Source organism: Melanaphis sacchari, unplaced genomic scaffold, assembly GCF_002803265.2.
Source record: "Melanaphis sacchari strain LSU unplaced genomic scaffold, SCAv2.0 Contig0_pilon_pilon, whole genome shotgun sequence".
NCBI classification, from domain to species: domain Eukaryota; kingdom Metazoa; phylum Arthropoda; class Insecta; order Hemiptera; family Aphididae; genus Melanaphis; species Melanaphis sacchari.
The window spans coordinates 9,817,181-9,833,769 of NW_020270366.1; the positions used below are offsets into that span (position 1 = coordinate 9,817,181).

The window sequence follows — 16,589 nt, forward strand, 5'->3', positions numbered from 1 at the left end:
TAAATACTTGTAAGTCTTCAATTTATTGCTACTGACCGGCCCATGTATTATATCAATGGTAATTTACAAATGAGTGCTGACCTTTTTTCCAAATCATGAACTCTGGTTCTTCCATTGTTATTATTCTATTAAGTGTTATAAATATAAAAGCCTATATTGTAGTATATTGTGTAAGTTATAAGTGTATGTAGAATTTATTTAATTTAAATATTCTGTAGATAAATCCAATAAGTTTATGTACAGGCAGATTTTTTATTATAAAATTTTCATAACTATTATAACTAAGATATAATGAAAAAAAAACTAAAAATGAACCATCTTATTGTTTTAAACAAATAAGTAAAATGTATATTTTAATTTATTTTTTATTAACAATTGTCAAAATAAAGGATCTAACGTAAATGATATTATTTATTAGTTAAAAAAATACATTTAACTGAAATATCAAATAATATAGTAAAAAAAAAAATTATATTATGTAATACATTACTAAAATTTGAAAATAGAAATGAACTTAATTGCTAGCAGGTTCAATATTATTTTCAATTTCAATATAATGTTCTGTTCCAACCAATTTTGACAAATGTGCTCGCTGCATAGGTGATAAAGTCATTTTTGTCATAATTTTTGAAATGAAATCATCTAGTTCAAGATAATTTACTTCCAAAGAGTATTCAATGCATTTCTAAAGTAAACACAAAATATTAATTAATTAAAAATATAATGAACTTAATTTTAAATTAGCTTATTTTTTTAATTGAAATTTTATATCATAATATAGTTATATATCATAATGGCATAATATAACAAAGTAATTTAAGTAACGACAGTAATTTTTAAAAATTAAGATAAAATACAATTTAAAATTGTTTTCAATTTTAGTTATGAACTGTCTTTTATTTTTAGTAACTAAAATTAGTTTTAGAATTGCTACCTATATCACTTAAAAGTTTTGCAATAGTGATTTTAAAAATAAATATGTAAATTATGCATGCATGATACATGATATCTGAAATACGATAAAAACTTGATGCTAAGTATATTTCATATAAAGACTTGAATTTTGATTAAAAATCTAGATTTAATCAGAAAAAGAGATCAATTTATGATAATCCAGATTGGCAGATTAATTAATTGGTTGCCCAATTCTAATTTAACTAATTTATTTTCAATTTTGAATAATATTTTGGTAACTACATTTCTCTGGTATAATTATTTTTTTTTTACTAATGCTTAATTATAAAAATAAAACAAAAAATATGTTTTATTATATTCTATATAAATCATACTATAAGTTTAGAAAACTTATTACAAAAATGAAAAATAAGTAATATCATTAAAGGACAAGTGTAGCTTTTTTTTTTCTTGATTATACTGAAATAATATCTTATAAACAATATAATTATTATTAAATCTGAAATAAATAAATATTTCATTTAAAATATATGTGATTTTAAAATAAATAGACAACAATAGATATTAGAACTACTTATATCGAATTTTAAATTAATATTTATATATTTTATTTTTATTTTACTTACTAATAATTCATTAAAACAATTATTTTCAATACAATAATCTACAAATTTAGAAATTGTATGGCTATCTGGAATTCCAATAATGTAATTTTGATGTTTATGCAGTTTCACAATAATTTCAGTTGCCTTATTAATATTATCTCCAAACAAACAGATGTCTATCAAATTTCCCAATATATTACCAGTCCATCTAAAATAAATAAAATATATTATGCACTGAAAATATTTATAATTGTATTTTTTTATTTTCCAATAATAATTAATTTATAATAAATAAAATGTTATTATAAACATATTATTGTTTATTCAGTTTAGTCATTCAACTTATTAATTCTCTGTTCACAGGAAAAAAAATTAGTTGTTTGGTGAATACACATTTATTTTATTTATTTATATTAAGCAGTTTTTCAAAACTACTACATAATTCTTAATAATTATTTAAAAAATACTAATTATAAAAATTAAAGACAACTCTATGAACTTCAAAATTATTTTAATAAATTCAATACATCAAAAATGACTGTCCAGAGTATTAAGACTAGAGTTCCCTAGAATAGTGATCTTTTACCTCTCGCCAATAGTTTATATAATTTAGACTACAGATACTCACTTAAAATGAAACTCTCCTGATCACATAACTTACAATTACATTTAACTATAAAAATATAATTTATATAACATGACTTTTTCATAAAAGAACAATATGATAGGTTTAAAAGTTTAGACTGTTTTAATATTATTTTTTTTTTTTTTATATACATAAATTATAGATGAAAACTAATAGCTCTTTCATTTTACCCTAAATATATTTTATAATTAAGTTTAAAAATTAGTTGAAAATTTAATAAACTATTTTTTAAGGTTCAGTATTTCTTGAATTTATAGTTTCAGTATAAATTACAATTTGTTACACTTACGACATTTTTATTTTACCAGCTTCCTTTCTTTCATCAATAGCATCATAAATTGTACCCGATAATATGCCTAATTTTTCTTTAATAGATGGTTCAAGACTTGGGAACAAATTTTGAGCCATACCATTTGTTAACTCTATTATAATGGGTTCTCTATCTGCTTGATCAAACATTAAAATGTCTGACCAAATTTTAGGGTAAAATTCAACTGCTGCAGCAATATTTATAGACTTCACAATCAGCTGTAATAAAAAATTAAATATTAAAAAAAAAAAATATATTAAAATCTATCATTATATACTGTATTGTATAAAGAGTTATCTAAGGCTTGTGATATAGCTAACACACAATGATAATCAAATTCCCCTGGGTAACATTATATTATTTCAACAACCGCTTAAATTAAATTTAAAAAGATTAATACAGTAAAACAATTTATTGTCACAGTTAACCGTCAGAAAATAAAACTAAAAACGTGATAAGATAAAATTGGACAAAAATTGGTTGCAGGTCAAGGTTTTATTTATACAATACAAAGTATATTATGATAAATAATTTAAGAATGTTTCATTTAATCAATTTTTTCAGCATTTAATTTTAATTTATTTATTTTAGAAATTAAAATTTGAGTTAAAAATAACAATATTATAACACAAATTAAAATTCTTATATTATAGTGTTACCTCAGTAATGGTTGGTTCAGGTATGTATATGTGTGGAACCAAATCATTGTAATATTTCATCAAAAATTCAACAGATTCATTTTGACATAATAAAGCAAAAAAATGCCGACTAAAAATAAATGAAAATTAAAAACTTATATTTAAACATTTTATAATAAACTAATTATTAGGGTTCGAATTTTAGGTAATATAAATAAAAAAAAAAACTAATAAGGTAAAAGTACGCAAAAAAAGAAAAGCTATTTTATATTCTTATACATTTTAAATTATGATCATTCAATTTCCACTTAAATTAAGGAACATGGTAATCCACATGGGTTGTTTTAGTTTATTATTGAAAAATACGTAACATAAAATTATAATGATAAATTGATAATTTAAAAAGAGAAAACGTTTACAGGTGACAAGAGCCAGAAAATGTAATATGGTATTTATTCTATTTGTGTATGTATTATTAATAAAAATATATATTTTTAAAGTTATTTATTTGCATTCCGAACCCTTTCAATTACTAAAAAAACAGTAATGGCAATTTTTATGAAACAAAAATATTTACTAATAGACTGATTCTCTGTATGAATCTCCAATTAAATTATAATTTTTTTCCTTTAACAAAATAGAATGAACTCTTAGGGCAACATCAACACTTTGTAAATGGTAACGACAATTTTCCATAGCAGCAGTAAAAAAATTTACGTCAACCAAGTCTTTGATGCTTAATGATTTTTCTTCGATATAATTTAATATATCAACTAGAATAGTACTCTTATTTTTTTTTATAACAAAATGTTTAAAATAAATCATCTAATTATAATAATATTTAACATTTTTAACTTACTGTCTGCACAAAATATCTGTAATAAATAATAGTATGATGCTAAACATGGTTCAATACCAAATTGTTTAGCTTCAGCAATGGTTTTTAATGCATATTTTTTTGATTCAGAATTTGTTACCATAGTAGATAAAACATTAAGAATTGAATTTAAAGTCCACAAATTCATCGGTATACCTGAATCATTCATTTGAGTTAATATTTCCTGAAAAAAATATAAATGGTAAAAAACATATATCATATTATTAAACTTAGGTATAATATATACTTGTATTTTATAATAATAATTATTATTATTATTATTGTAATATAACAGCAAAATTTAAAGATTTAAAAAATAAAGCATGCAAATGCAATAACATGTGAGATATTATATTAATAAAAATCTAAAACCTTTTTTCAATAAGATAATCAAAATTTTGTGTAATGTGAATGTAACTAAAGTTAAAAATACTCATGAAAAAATAAACTAGTGGCTCTTAATTCTATTAACTAAAATTCACAATGTATAAAATATTATAAAATATCTTAAGTTTTACTGTTTTCAAAAATTAATTTTATCTTTAAATAAATAAAATATTTATACCACCTATTCAACAATCTCAGCTTCAAAAAGTGTTGATAGATGTGAATATTATACTATTAGTTACATAATAATCTTATAAATTATAGTATAGCATAATATAAATTTATAATATAAATTCTTTTATTTTATTCATAATAGTAAATATATTACAAATTAATACATATGAATATATTTATAAAACCTATTGAAAAAAAAATGAAATGATTATTAATTATTGTCAAATTTATAAATTTGTAAGTTGCTGTAAATAGTTCAATATGACTGCAATATTTGTTTTAATAATACCTATAATTAACTTAAGAAATAAACTCTTAATCATGTAGCAATGCCTGATTAAAAAGTATGTGAAATATTAAAATACTTAGGGTATGAAAATATATTGTTAATATATGTTATTTATTTTATGTAGTTGTTTTAACCATAACATGAATAACAATAAGTTAAACATATTTTCTTTAAAATAATCATAATCAGCTAAGATTAAAATTACAATGGAAATACTAAAAATAAATTGAATTATATTTTAAACAACTTTAATGTTAAACATTAAGGAATCAGTAGTGTCCAATAAACTCACTCACTACTTTCGCCCCATAATACCACTGGTCATAAATATTATGAATGTAAGAATAAATTCCTACCAAAAACAAGGAATATTCCACTTAATATTTTTAAATATGATCTTAAAACTCAGAAAACACAAAAATAAAAAATTTTGCAAGTACCCGTTTTCAATCAATAACAAATATTCTCAGTTAGGAGCAAATAATAATTACTATCAATATTATAAATGTATTCTGTTTTTAAAATCAATTTCAAGGTTTATTGTATAATCTAAGATTAACTCCTCAAAAATTAATATTTTATTATTTAAAAGGATATTTAAATTTTAACCATAACATAATTCTCAATTAACCTTAATCCCCTTATGATAGTCTATTTATATACCATCTTAAAATACAAAATTATATTAATTTACTTGAATATGGAGCCACTTATGATCTGCTCCTTCTTTGACATAAACAGCTGTTCTTATAGCTGAATTATATGCATTGGTTGTTAAAACAAATCCTTTTTCATTAGCTTCTTTGTACAACTTATATGCTTCTTCAAACTTTTAATTAATAAAATACCAAATAATTATAACATTATTGCTAAAAATCTAAAACTAAAAAAATAATAAGAAAATTAATTAATTTTACTTGATTATATTTTGCCATCCCTTGTATAATTGTTGAATAATGATGAGGTTTAGGAGATTTAATAGTTGAAAAAAGATTCATTGCAAATCCATTAGATCTAAAATTATAATAAAATAAGGTTGTTAAAAATTATATATGCTAAAATAAATAATAGTGCAATTAATATTACTAATACTGTACATATTATTTAAATACATACTTCCAAGTATTTCTAAATTCTTCTCGATCTTTATTTGTTTGTGTATACCAACGTTCTTCAATCCAATCTTCTTCTAGATCATCTTGATTATTGTAAAAACATACTAACTCCAAAAGTGATTGTTGTGTATCTGAACTTATTTCTAATAATCATTGAAATAAAAATAAAAATATTTTAGTATATAATATAATTATATAAGAATAATATTTAAAAATAATTACCTATGCCTTTTTTTATTAACAGGTTATGAACAGTTATAGCATCTGACACAAAAGATTTTTCAATTATTTTTTTTAATTCATTCTCATCTAACTCGCAATTTTCATCATAAATAACTTTTGGATAAAATTTCTGAAGTAAATAACAATTAAATAATTAATTTTTCTTATGTAATATAGTATTTTTTATAATATGAATCAGTGATCATCTTTAAAGAATATGTACATTTTTTTTTTTAATAGAACAATTAAGTATTTGGACGACTAACTTTTAAAATTGCTAACTAATTTTTATAATTGGTTAATAACTTATTTTGAATTATAACCTTTTGCTTAAATATTCTATAACACAATTTTTTTTTTTCAAAATATTACTATAAATTTTATTGAATAATTATTGTTCTTATTTAATATTTGAATATTAATAAAGTTTGAAAAGTATTGTACTTTGAAATAATACTTTTTTAAAATTCTAAAAATAATATGATAAATGATAGCAAAGAGTTTATAAGTTGAATTAATATAAAACTTAAATGATTCCTAAATGAATTAAAAAAACCCAAGCTTACATAAAATTGCTGATTCATATTACAAATATTTGAATATTTATTTAAAATTATACCTCAATAGGAGGAAATGCTACTTTATGATTAAACAATTCAGGGTGTTGATTGCAAATCCAATGTGCTGCTTTTCTACCAGATTCTTGACTTAAAGCATAAGCTCTTTTTTGAAAATTTGAAACTGGAATTAAATATGGGTCATCGTGATATTTATAGTGAGCAGCTGTTGGATCTCGTTGTATAGTACTTGAAATTGCCTGATAAATTACAAATTTGTAATTTTTCAATGTGATAAATATTTTTTATTTTTCATTAAGTATTCTAAAAGATATATGTATATATGCTAAAATTAATAATATTTACTTTTAATATATCAGTTGAACTTCGATTTATATATTTAGGTATATCAATTTTAATTCCATTACTTGACAATTTTTCTAAAGTACTAGATGATAGTCGAAATAATTGAATAGTTTCATTGGATTTTCTTAAGAATGCAGTCCTATCCATGAGATAAAGATCATAAAATATTATACTTATTCAAAACTAATGTAAATATTTTTATTACAAATATTATAACTTAAAACAAATAATGCAACATACCTGTAGTTATTTAACATTTTAAAAATATCTTTTCAAAACTAGTTACCTATAATACTACAACTAAATAATTTTCTTTAAATACTAACTGTTTTTACACTATGACCAAACACATTTTTTTATACGTAGGTAGTATAATAAATTAACTGTAATTTAAATTAAATATTGAGAACCAAATTAAAATGAATGCGTGTAAAACTGTATTACTAAAATAATAAAATAACTAATATAAGTAATATAAAAGAAAATTATAACTTTATTAGAATTTGCAATCATTAATCCATTCTCCCAGTCGCAGGAGCATGGTTGATAAACTGATAAACAGGACAACATATTTAACCTATAGTACCACAAAACATTTATTCCAATAGTAATTTGTTCCAAAACCCAAACCTTTTTTTGAATAAAAAAACATTGGAACAATTATTGATATTTTGTGGAAAAAGTGATTACCTATCGAAAGAAATATTTTTTTGGAACAAGCATACTAATAATTATTAATTAAGACTTTATATTCAGTATTAAGTCTATGGGAATAAGACGTGTTCATTGTATAAAATGCTTCTATGGATATTAGAGTAGGTATTAGAATAAATATGGGTGATGTAACCAGATAGCCGATAGGTTTACCTATTTGGTTTTTAAAACCTATTTGTTTTGTAAAAACGGGTCAAATTTTTTAATTTTATTCTTACTCTGTGGGTCAAACACATTCGCCTTTGGGCGTTTCAAATATATCATGTATTATTAGGATAAGTAGTCTTAAAATTATTTAGTAAAATAATAACCTACTTATAATAAGACACAATTAAATTTATCAATGAAAGACATTTTTTTATACAATAATAAAACTAAAGATATTTCATTTTATTATTTCAATATTTATTTTGGTAACCTTATAGCTTTAAAAGTTTCAATATTTAACTGTGATTTTTCTTTAATGTATACTTTATTAATTTGACAAATACTCATCCAATACTCCAATAAATGTATTTGACATTGGTAAACATAAAATGTAAGTATTGAGGGCCAAATTTTACATTAATTAAGTACTTGTGCAGATATACTTGATAAGTGATCAGAAATTTGGTTTTCACTTTTCTTTTTTAAATATGTTAATATTTTTGAAAAATAGGTATCTATCTCAGTGAAAGATGTCATTTATTTTAAAATCAATTAAACGTATTAATAACATTTGATGTTTTTATATTCTTCGTATTATTATTTTTTCAAATAAAAATGTAATTGAAACAATATTGGTATATATATTTTAATGTTCCGACTTAGTGCTAATTAAAAAAAAATAGTTATTAGATGTACATCCTAGTGTAGAAGATAACATAATGTTTTCCAAATTTTAGAACCATGAGTGAGATATTATACAACTTAGTTGTGGAACAGTTACACTCATAAAAACAAACAAAACTTATTAGGTACTATAGAAAATATTGTAATATAGGTCGTAGGTACGCCGGTACTCGTACATCAACAAACCATTGATTGATTGATGGATTATAGTTTATTCTATAATCAATGCAACAGACTATAATTTTAGATATTAGTATATTATTATTAATTTTTATTTTTTTATTATAAAAGTAATACGATAAGTTGAACTAATTTTTGCTGACATAATAGTATAAAATATAAATTATGTAATAGTAATTTTTAATTTTAGATTAGCATGATTGTGTAAATCATTACATGATACAATTAGGCAATTAGCTTGAAATTAGTCAAAATATTTTGAAAATGTTATTGTATAATATATAGTGAACAATAATGTACAGGATGTTTCATAAAGAACGCAGTTTTTGATTTTGCTATAAATTATTTTAATTTTATGAGAAATACTCAAATACATTATAAATGAAATATATTGATTCATTACGAGTTGAGGTTTAAGTGTGAAACATGAAATTGTGCATATTATCCCCTTCTTATCGTTCGGCACACAGTTACTCTGTCAATGCAATTACTATTCAAATTTTCACAGACTTGCCTATTAAGTTCACTAATAAGTAATAACTAATCACATTTTTTGCTTAACATTCAATGAAGTTCTCGACTTGTCTATGTAAAACAATAATTTAATGAAACCCCTAAGGAAGAAGTTATAAAGAGTAAATCACACCTTAGTGGCCACTGCTAGTCGCCATAGAAGGAATTGAGTCAGCTGTCAATTTTTTCAGGGAACAGAAGTGTGACAGGAAGTATCGTTTTGCTGGAACCACATTTCTTAGTGTCCATGTTATTCAAAAAAGGCTAAGGAAAATTGAAAATCATGTTTCAATAACATTTCCATTCACTGTTTCTGCATTTTCATATTTTTTTTTTTTTTTTATTTTTACATGATATTTACAATCTATTCGTAGAACAATAAGTAAATTTGCTAAGAGTAATAAAAACATGAAAAATTTGACGGAAGAAGCCACCCAATGATGACACTACCTATTTTGTTTCAGATTAGTAAGGGGATTTTCTAGGGGTCAAGCATTTAGCAGGTCACGACACCAGTTGCGTTTAAGACGCCTAGCAGGATTACCCGGAATCGAAGGGATTGCCAGATTTTTTATAAGAGGGTTAGGATGGTTGGGTAACCTACTGTGAAAACGCTTATAATAAATTTTTGCTTCGTCTTTGACGGAATTCATCCTGAGGTCTTGTTGTATAGAATGGTTGGAGACGTAAGGTGGGGCATTAAGTAGTTTCCTTAGCGCAATATTTTGAAAAGTTTGAATCTTGTTGATGTTGGATTTTTTCGCATTACCCCATAGCTGTATGCCATATGTCCAGATGGGCTTGATTAGAGATTTATAAATAAGAAGTTTAGTTTTAAGGTTTGTGTATTTATTGTTATTGCAGAAAGTTTTTAACAAGCGCAGCCGTAGGTTTAAATTTTGTCTTTTAGATTTAAGGTGAGGAGCCCAGGTAAGTCTGCGATCAAGTGTAAGTCCTAAATATTTGACAGTGGAAGAAGAAGGGATTTGAGTACCATAAATAGATACCTCGGGGCATGGAGAGAGACGCAGTGTAAATGTAGTGTGGACAGATTTTGTCTGGTAAATTTTAACTCGCCACTTGGTATACCAGTCTTCCATAAGGGTTAAGTGATTTTGAAGGTTGTATGAAGCTATTTCCGGATTTGAATTGATAGATATTATTGCCTTATCGTCTGCATAATCAGCTACTAAAGTGTTTGGTGTGGTAGGTTGGTCAGCAGCATAAATGTTATAAAGTATGGGAGAGAGTATACCCCCTTGGGGAACACCGGCTGAAATATTGGATATAGTTGAGTGTGCATTACTGAATCTGATTTGAAAATGACGGTTTGACAGGTATGATTTAATGGTTAGGTAAAATACAGGGTGCAAGATTTTTTTTAATTTGACAAGAAGACCATCGTGCCATACCCTGTCAAACGCTTGTGACACATCTAAGAAGGCACAAGTACAATACTGTTTTTTTCGAGTGAGTACGAGATGGCATCGACAATCCTGTGTACCTGATGAATCGTAGAGTGGGCAAAACGGAAGCCAAACTGGGTATCAGGTAGAATCGAGTTTGAGATACTAGGTAAGATGCGCTTAAGGATCAATTTTTCCAGAATTTTTGCGAAAAAAGGCAGAAGACTAATAGGACGGAAGGAAGATACGGCATCTGGAGGTTTTTTAGGCTTGGGAATCATAATAATAGTTGAAAATTTCCATAATATTGGAAAGTAAGAAAGTCTTAAAATACAATTGAAAATGTGGGTGAGATGTATTATAGCTTTTTTTGGTAAGCATCTGGCAACTTCGCCTGTTATGAGATCAAAACCTGGAGATTTTTTCTGTGGGTACTTATCAATAACAAATTTGACTTCACTTGGTGAAAAGTGTTTTACAGGGCGAGAAACAGGACGAGGCGAATTTAGAGACTCGGCAACAGCAAGATTATTTTCAAGAGAGAAGATTTCAGGATGGGGTTGGAATGTCTCATGAAGAAAATCTTTAAATAATTCGGCTTTTTCCCAGTCGGAGCAAACAAAGGATCCATCTGATTTTTTAATTGGTACGTTAGGAGAATTGAGTTTACATGTTATTTTAGTGGCTCTCCAAAGACTGCCGTCATTAGGAGACAGATTCGTCAAGAATTTTACAAGTAAGGAGGCTTTGTGTTTGGCCAACATTTTTTTAAGGAGATTAGAGAGTTTATTATAGTTATGTTTAAGAGAGGGAAGGCGAGTACGTCGGAAAAGAGCTCTAGCCCTTCTCTTATCTGCAATTAATAGATGAATATCAGAAGGAACTGAAGTCTGATTTAGAGGATGATGTGTGTGTGAATTGGATGACCAAGCCGCTGACTGGATCAAATTTGTAAAATTATTTATAGCTAAATCAATGTCATTGGAAGATTTAAGTTTAACATTTAGCTTAACGCCCTGATTTACGAGGTTGTGAAATTTTAAACGGTCGGTAGAGGGATTAAATAGTTTAGGTGGCGCAGAGCGAGTTAGCGGAAAGGTATTGAGTGTAAATAGGACTGACGAGTGGTCAGAGTTAAGATCCAGGAGGTTAACAACAGAGGAGTGTAGACTGGAGGGAATTTTTGTGACAAAAATATCGAGTATGTCAGGATTTTTACGTGGAGAAGAAGGCCAATAGGTAGGGTCAGGAGGGGCAAGTACATTTAAGTTTTTTGCACTTGCGTAGGTATGAAGAACACAGCCACGAGAATTATTTGAGCGACAACCCCAACTTTGATGTTTGGCATTATAGTCGCCTCCCACAATAAAATTATTGCCAAGGGTACTAAAGTAATTGTGGAAGTCTACATTTAAAACTTTGTGTTTTGGAGGGGAATATAATGCTGATATTGTCACAGGAATATTACTTAAGTGTATTAGTACAGTGCACGATTGTAAGTGATCGTAACAGTAATTTGGATGAGATTGAAATATTATTGAAGATTTGATAAAAATGGCGACACCACCGTGAGCAGTATTGTCCGGATGATTAGCCTTCACCAGCTTATAACCAGGAATGTAAAAATTTGAATACTGTATTAAATGAGTTTCCGTAATGACCGCAATGTCGATACGTTTATTGTGAAGCGCGAATTGGAGCTCATTTACATGATTTTTTAAACCGTTAGCGTTGAAAAGAAGTATTGTGAGAGATTGGTTTGTGAAAGTGTTGTTAGTCATTCTTTTTATCAAGAAGAGAGGATATTACTTTGGTAAGAAGAGCTATTAGAGGGTTAATTAAAGCTTTGAATTCTTGCAGGAAACTGGACATTAAGTTATTAACGTCAGGAGCTGCAGGGGGAGAGGGGCGGTTATCATTTTGGCCTGAAGTGGCCTGCGCATATGTGGTTTCATGGGTATGTGTACGATTTGGAGGGTGGCTATCTTGAACAACGCGTGACTTATCTCTAACATTATCAAATGGAAAGTTACTTGTGGGTTTCTTACGACGTTGGAGGTCCTTGTATATTGAACAGCCCTTGTAACTGGCCGGATGAGTGCCTTGACAAAGCGCGCATTTCGGCGGAGTACCAGGTGGGTTTGGACAGTCAGATGATCGATGGAAAGCGCTGCAGCGAACACAGCGTGACGGATAACCACAGTACGATCTTGTGTGACCATATTCCTGACAATTCACACACTGGCTTATTGTTTTCGTCTTAAATGGTTCCTCTACTTTAATTTTTGTATGAAGCACTTGTTGTACTTCGTTCAGTTACGTATTGCTTTAAGTAATTGTTGGTATATGTTCAATTGATTCATTAATTAAAGTAGGCAACTCTTAGGTGTACTTATCTTCATCTTCTTTTGCTATATCTTTATTCTCTTAGGTTAGTAACATTAAACTTTGAACAATAGTTGCATTTTCCGCATATTTTGATACTTGTCAGATGATAATGTATTAGTTAACACATTTAGTAAATATTTCTCTTTTAAATGTTGTGTTGGAATAGCTAAACAAAAATTAAATTAGGTTAATAGTGAAATAAAATATTATAATAAATGGTGATACCATTTGTTTTATTTTCTTTTTATTTGATGTTTGTTAATTGGCTTCTCAAAATCAACTTCAATCGTTTAAAATGTACACTACAAATTGCTGGTTATGATTCCCTTATCTTTTTCGGCGGAGCATTAATCCAAACATGGCATAGTTTTGATCTTTTGAAATGTATGATGAATATGTTAAATTTTTGTTCCTGTAAACTATTTGAGCAAACATATGGCACATCTAGTTCCTGGCATCTAATTAATATTATAATTATCATTAATTTATTATTGTTAACATTTGATACCCAATAATTTATATAGGTATCAATTCAGGTGCTGTACTTAATGTGCAAATATAATAGTAACACATATTTAAACAAGATTGATCCATAAATTATATATGCAATTCTTTACAGTTTACATAGATATGTAAATAGTATAAATGTAGTAATAACTTCAAAGATAGATTATAGGTTATTATTTAAACTTCTACAGTACATTGTAATTTGTAACAACTAATATTCTAATATTGTACAATTACTTACTTTAACGTTCAAATTAATTGTTTTATTCTTCTTTGCAATAAGTCGACAAGTAGACGGAAACAATGTTAAAAATAGTTGAGTAAACATAAACAATGATATAAGTTTTGGCGCATTACTGCATTAGCTGAGCTGGCTGGATTGCGGAGAGTCTATTCTGACGTCACGCTCTTTGAAACCATACAAACATACACAATGCTCAGGTGATATAAAATCATATATAATCTGAAGACAGTACACTACCCAGTGAGGTATAATGACTCAATACCTAGGTATACTTACATATTTCTCTACTTACTAATCTACTATCTGTGTTGGACTGGCGTGACCAAATTAAACGATGACAGTTACATGGGATAAAACTAGTTTATTCGTCCTACTAGTGATTGTCTTGATCGCATAGTAATCATGGAAAAATAAATACTATTTAGTAGGTATCAAGATGATGGATGTATGAATACACATACGGGTTTAAGTATGGCGTATAGTTTATAGCTGTGGTAGTATTGAACTATATTTTGATTGAACTATAATGCTTTAGGTATTGATCATTATCAGATACAATGTTACCATGATAAAATAGATATTGATCGATACATACAATAGTGTGAACTTTAAAATTTGGACCGACAAAAATTTCAACACACCTCCTCATCAGATCATTGTTTAGAGTTACGATGATAAGGAGGTTGACTTTCGCTCTACAAAATTGGTATACATTTTTAAAAGACATTGTTGCATGTTTACTAATTTAAAATTGTATAAATAATTTTAATTATTAAAAAATGAAAGTAAATAATTTAATCAATGGTTTTAATTTAATACAAATTATTGGAATAAATATTATATTAGCTTGAAGTTTGGACACTCTTAGTAGAGCACACTACCTGTGTATCCTTATCCCATATGAATATTGTACAGCCAGGAATAAGATCAATGTAGTATACCTTTGACTTTAGTCAATTGTTATATATTAAGGGTATTCGAGATTGTAAAATAAAATTGATGAATCTGTGGTCATAAATTAGTGGTAGACCTATTAACCAACTTGTTTGCTAATTTTTGTGGTAAGATAACATTATAACCATTAGGTTTACATACTTTAGCGTGCTTATCTTAGGTACAAATTATATGAAGATCTGTATAAATACTACTTCAGGGACTAAAGCAGGACTAGTATTTGTACAATTCAACAAGTAATGATCGTAGTCGCTAGAGGACTTGTGTAACTTTCCTCCGCGAAAAATGAGGTGTTTAATAAGAACAATAAATGCATTAAGAATAATATATGTGGTTCACTAGAGTTGGTTTACGTGTGAAACATGATATTGTGCTGGATCTCCTCTTTCGCTCAGCACACAGTGACTCTGCTATGCAGTACTAATCAAATTTTCTGGTGCACGTGGATTCACTAATACTCATTGAATTTTTCTAAGGACTTAGGTTCAGATGAGTTTCGACTTGTTTGCATAAACAATGATTAGTGAAACCCCAAAATAAGTTAAGCTAACCTAAAACAATCAAGGAAAACAAATGCATCTTGCAGTGAGTTTGTTGTGGATTTTGACAGGTGAGGGTTAAAGCTTTCAGTTAAACAATAATGGAAGATGAATATAGAAAATGCAGTTCTGCGATAGCAGTCATTCGATACCGCACGCCGTATCATCGTTACTACATGCTTTTGTTAGCTATCTTAAACATCAGACTCTTTGCATAAAGAATGCTCCATTATTAAATTATACGACTGTTTACACATTTTAATTACCCTTTGAAGTTTTACTAACTTTACATTGTTGTCGTTCAGATTATAAATTATACTTATATTCAACAACCGGCATGGTACGATATACTTCACGCCTCGTCGTCTTCGTGAGGTCGCCGCGCTGACCCATTGTTTATACATATATATACCTGCTCACCGTCGAGTTATCCTGCCTTCCCAGTTTTCTGGCTCTGTTGTCTTAAAACGATAAACCGTTAGCACAGTATTTTCAATACCATTAAAATGGTTAATCGAATAATCTATAAACAATAACAACTGGTAGTGCTCAAGCAAGCCGGTCAGCTCGATTAAACTTGATAGAACATAACGAACTCTTCTCCAATAATGAATAGGACTATAGCAGGATAATAATAAAGGAATATTCTGACTCATCTAATCCTACCTCACCTCAAGCACCGGGCAATAAAGTACATAAAAAGTATATTTGATCTTCAAACCGATTCACAGTTCTTTCTCCCAAACCTCAAACTCAGACAATAATACTACGGATTGGTCGACGCTTCTGGGCACAATCTAATCGTGTAGATGACCTAATGATTCTATTGATTAAACCTCCTCCTCAATTTTGTGCGTGGTTGAGGCTTTCGCTATAGTTAAAGTTGAAAATGGCGATTTGTGTCTGCAATCTTTTCTGACCAGTTAAAATTCAGCATCAACACTCCCGATGCCTACAGAATCATTATCCATTTTCTGAAGGGAGGAGTAAGCTGAATACCATATATCAATGTACAACAAGAATAGAGCCAATACGTGTGGTATTGGAATCTACATCCAACAACTCAAGTAGGTCCATTAAAATCTGAGCTAGAATTCCCTTTGAAGTGAGATCTATGACAATTTCTTCACAAAACAAACCCTACCCTCTTCCCTCTTTCTCGGTAATCTGGAACCCGTCCCTTACTCAAAATGACATATTTAGTTGACGTCC

At 27.5% G+C, this 16,589-nt stretch overlaps 1 protein-coding gene across 1 annotated transcript; it reads right to left on the reverse strand.

Moving 5' to 3' along the window:
• Window positions 1–436: 436 nt before the first annotated feature.
• On the reverse strand, window positions 437–7,478 carry LOC112604299 (protein PTCD3 homolog, mitochondrial). The gene is made up of 13 exons (XM_025353268.1): window positions 7,342–7,478; window positions 7,102–7,240; window positions 6,798–6,995; window positions 6,179–6,308; window positions 5,958–6,099; window positions 5,759–5,855; window positions 5,536–5,670; window positions 3,974–4,175; window positions 3,692–3,911; window positions 3,136–3,244; window positions 2,456–2,694; window positions 1,542–1,728; window positions 437–685 (listed from the first exon to the last, which is right to left on the reverse strand). Exons 1-13 carry the CDS (start codon window positions 7,356–7,358, stop codon window positions 515–517), a joined length of 1,986 nt encoding a protein of 661 aa, XP_025209053.1. The 5' UTR covers window positions 7,359–7,478; the 3' UTR covers window positions 437–514.
• Between the last annotated feature and the right edge of the window lie 9,111 nt (window positions 7,479–16,589).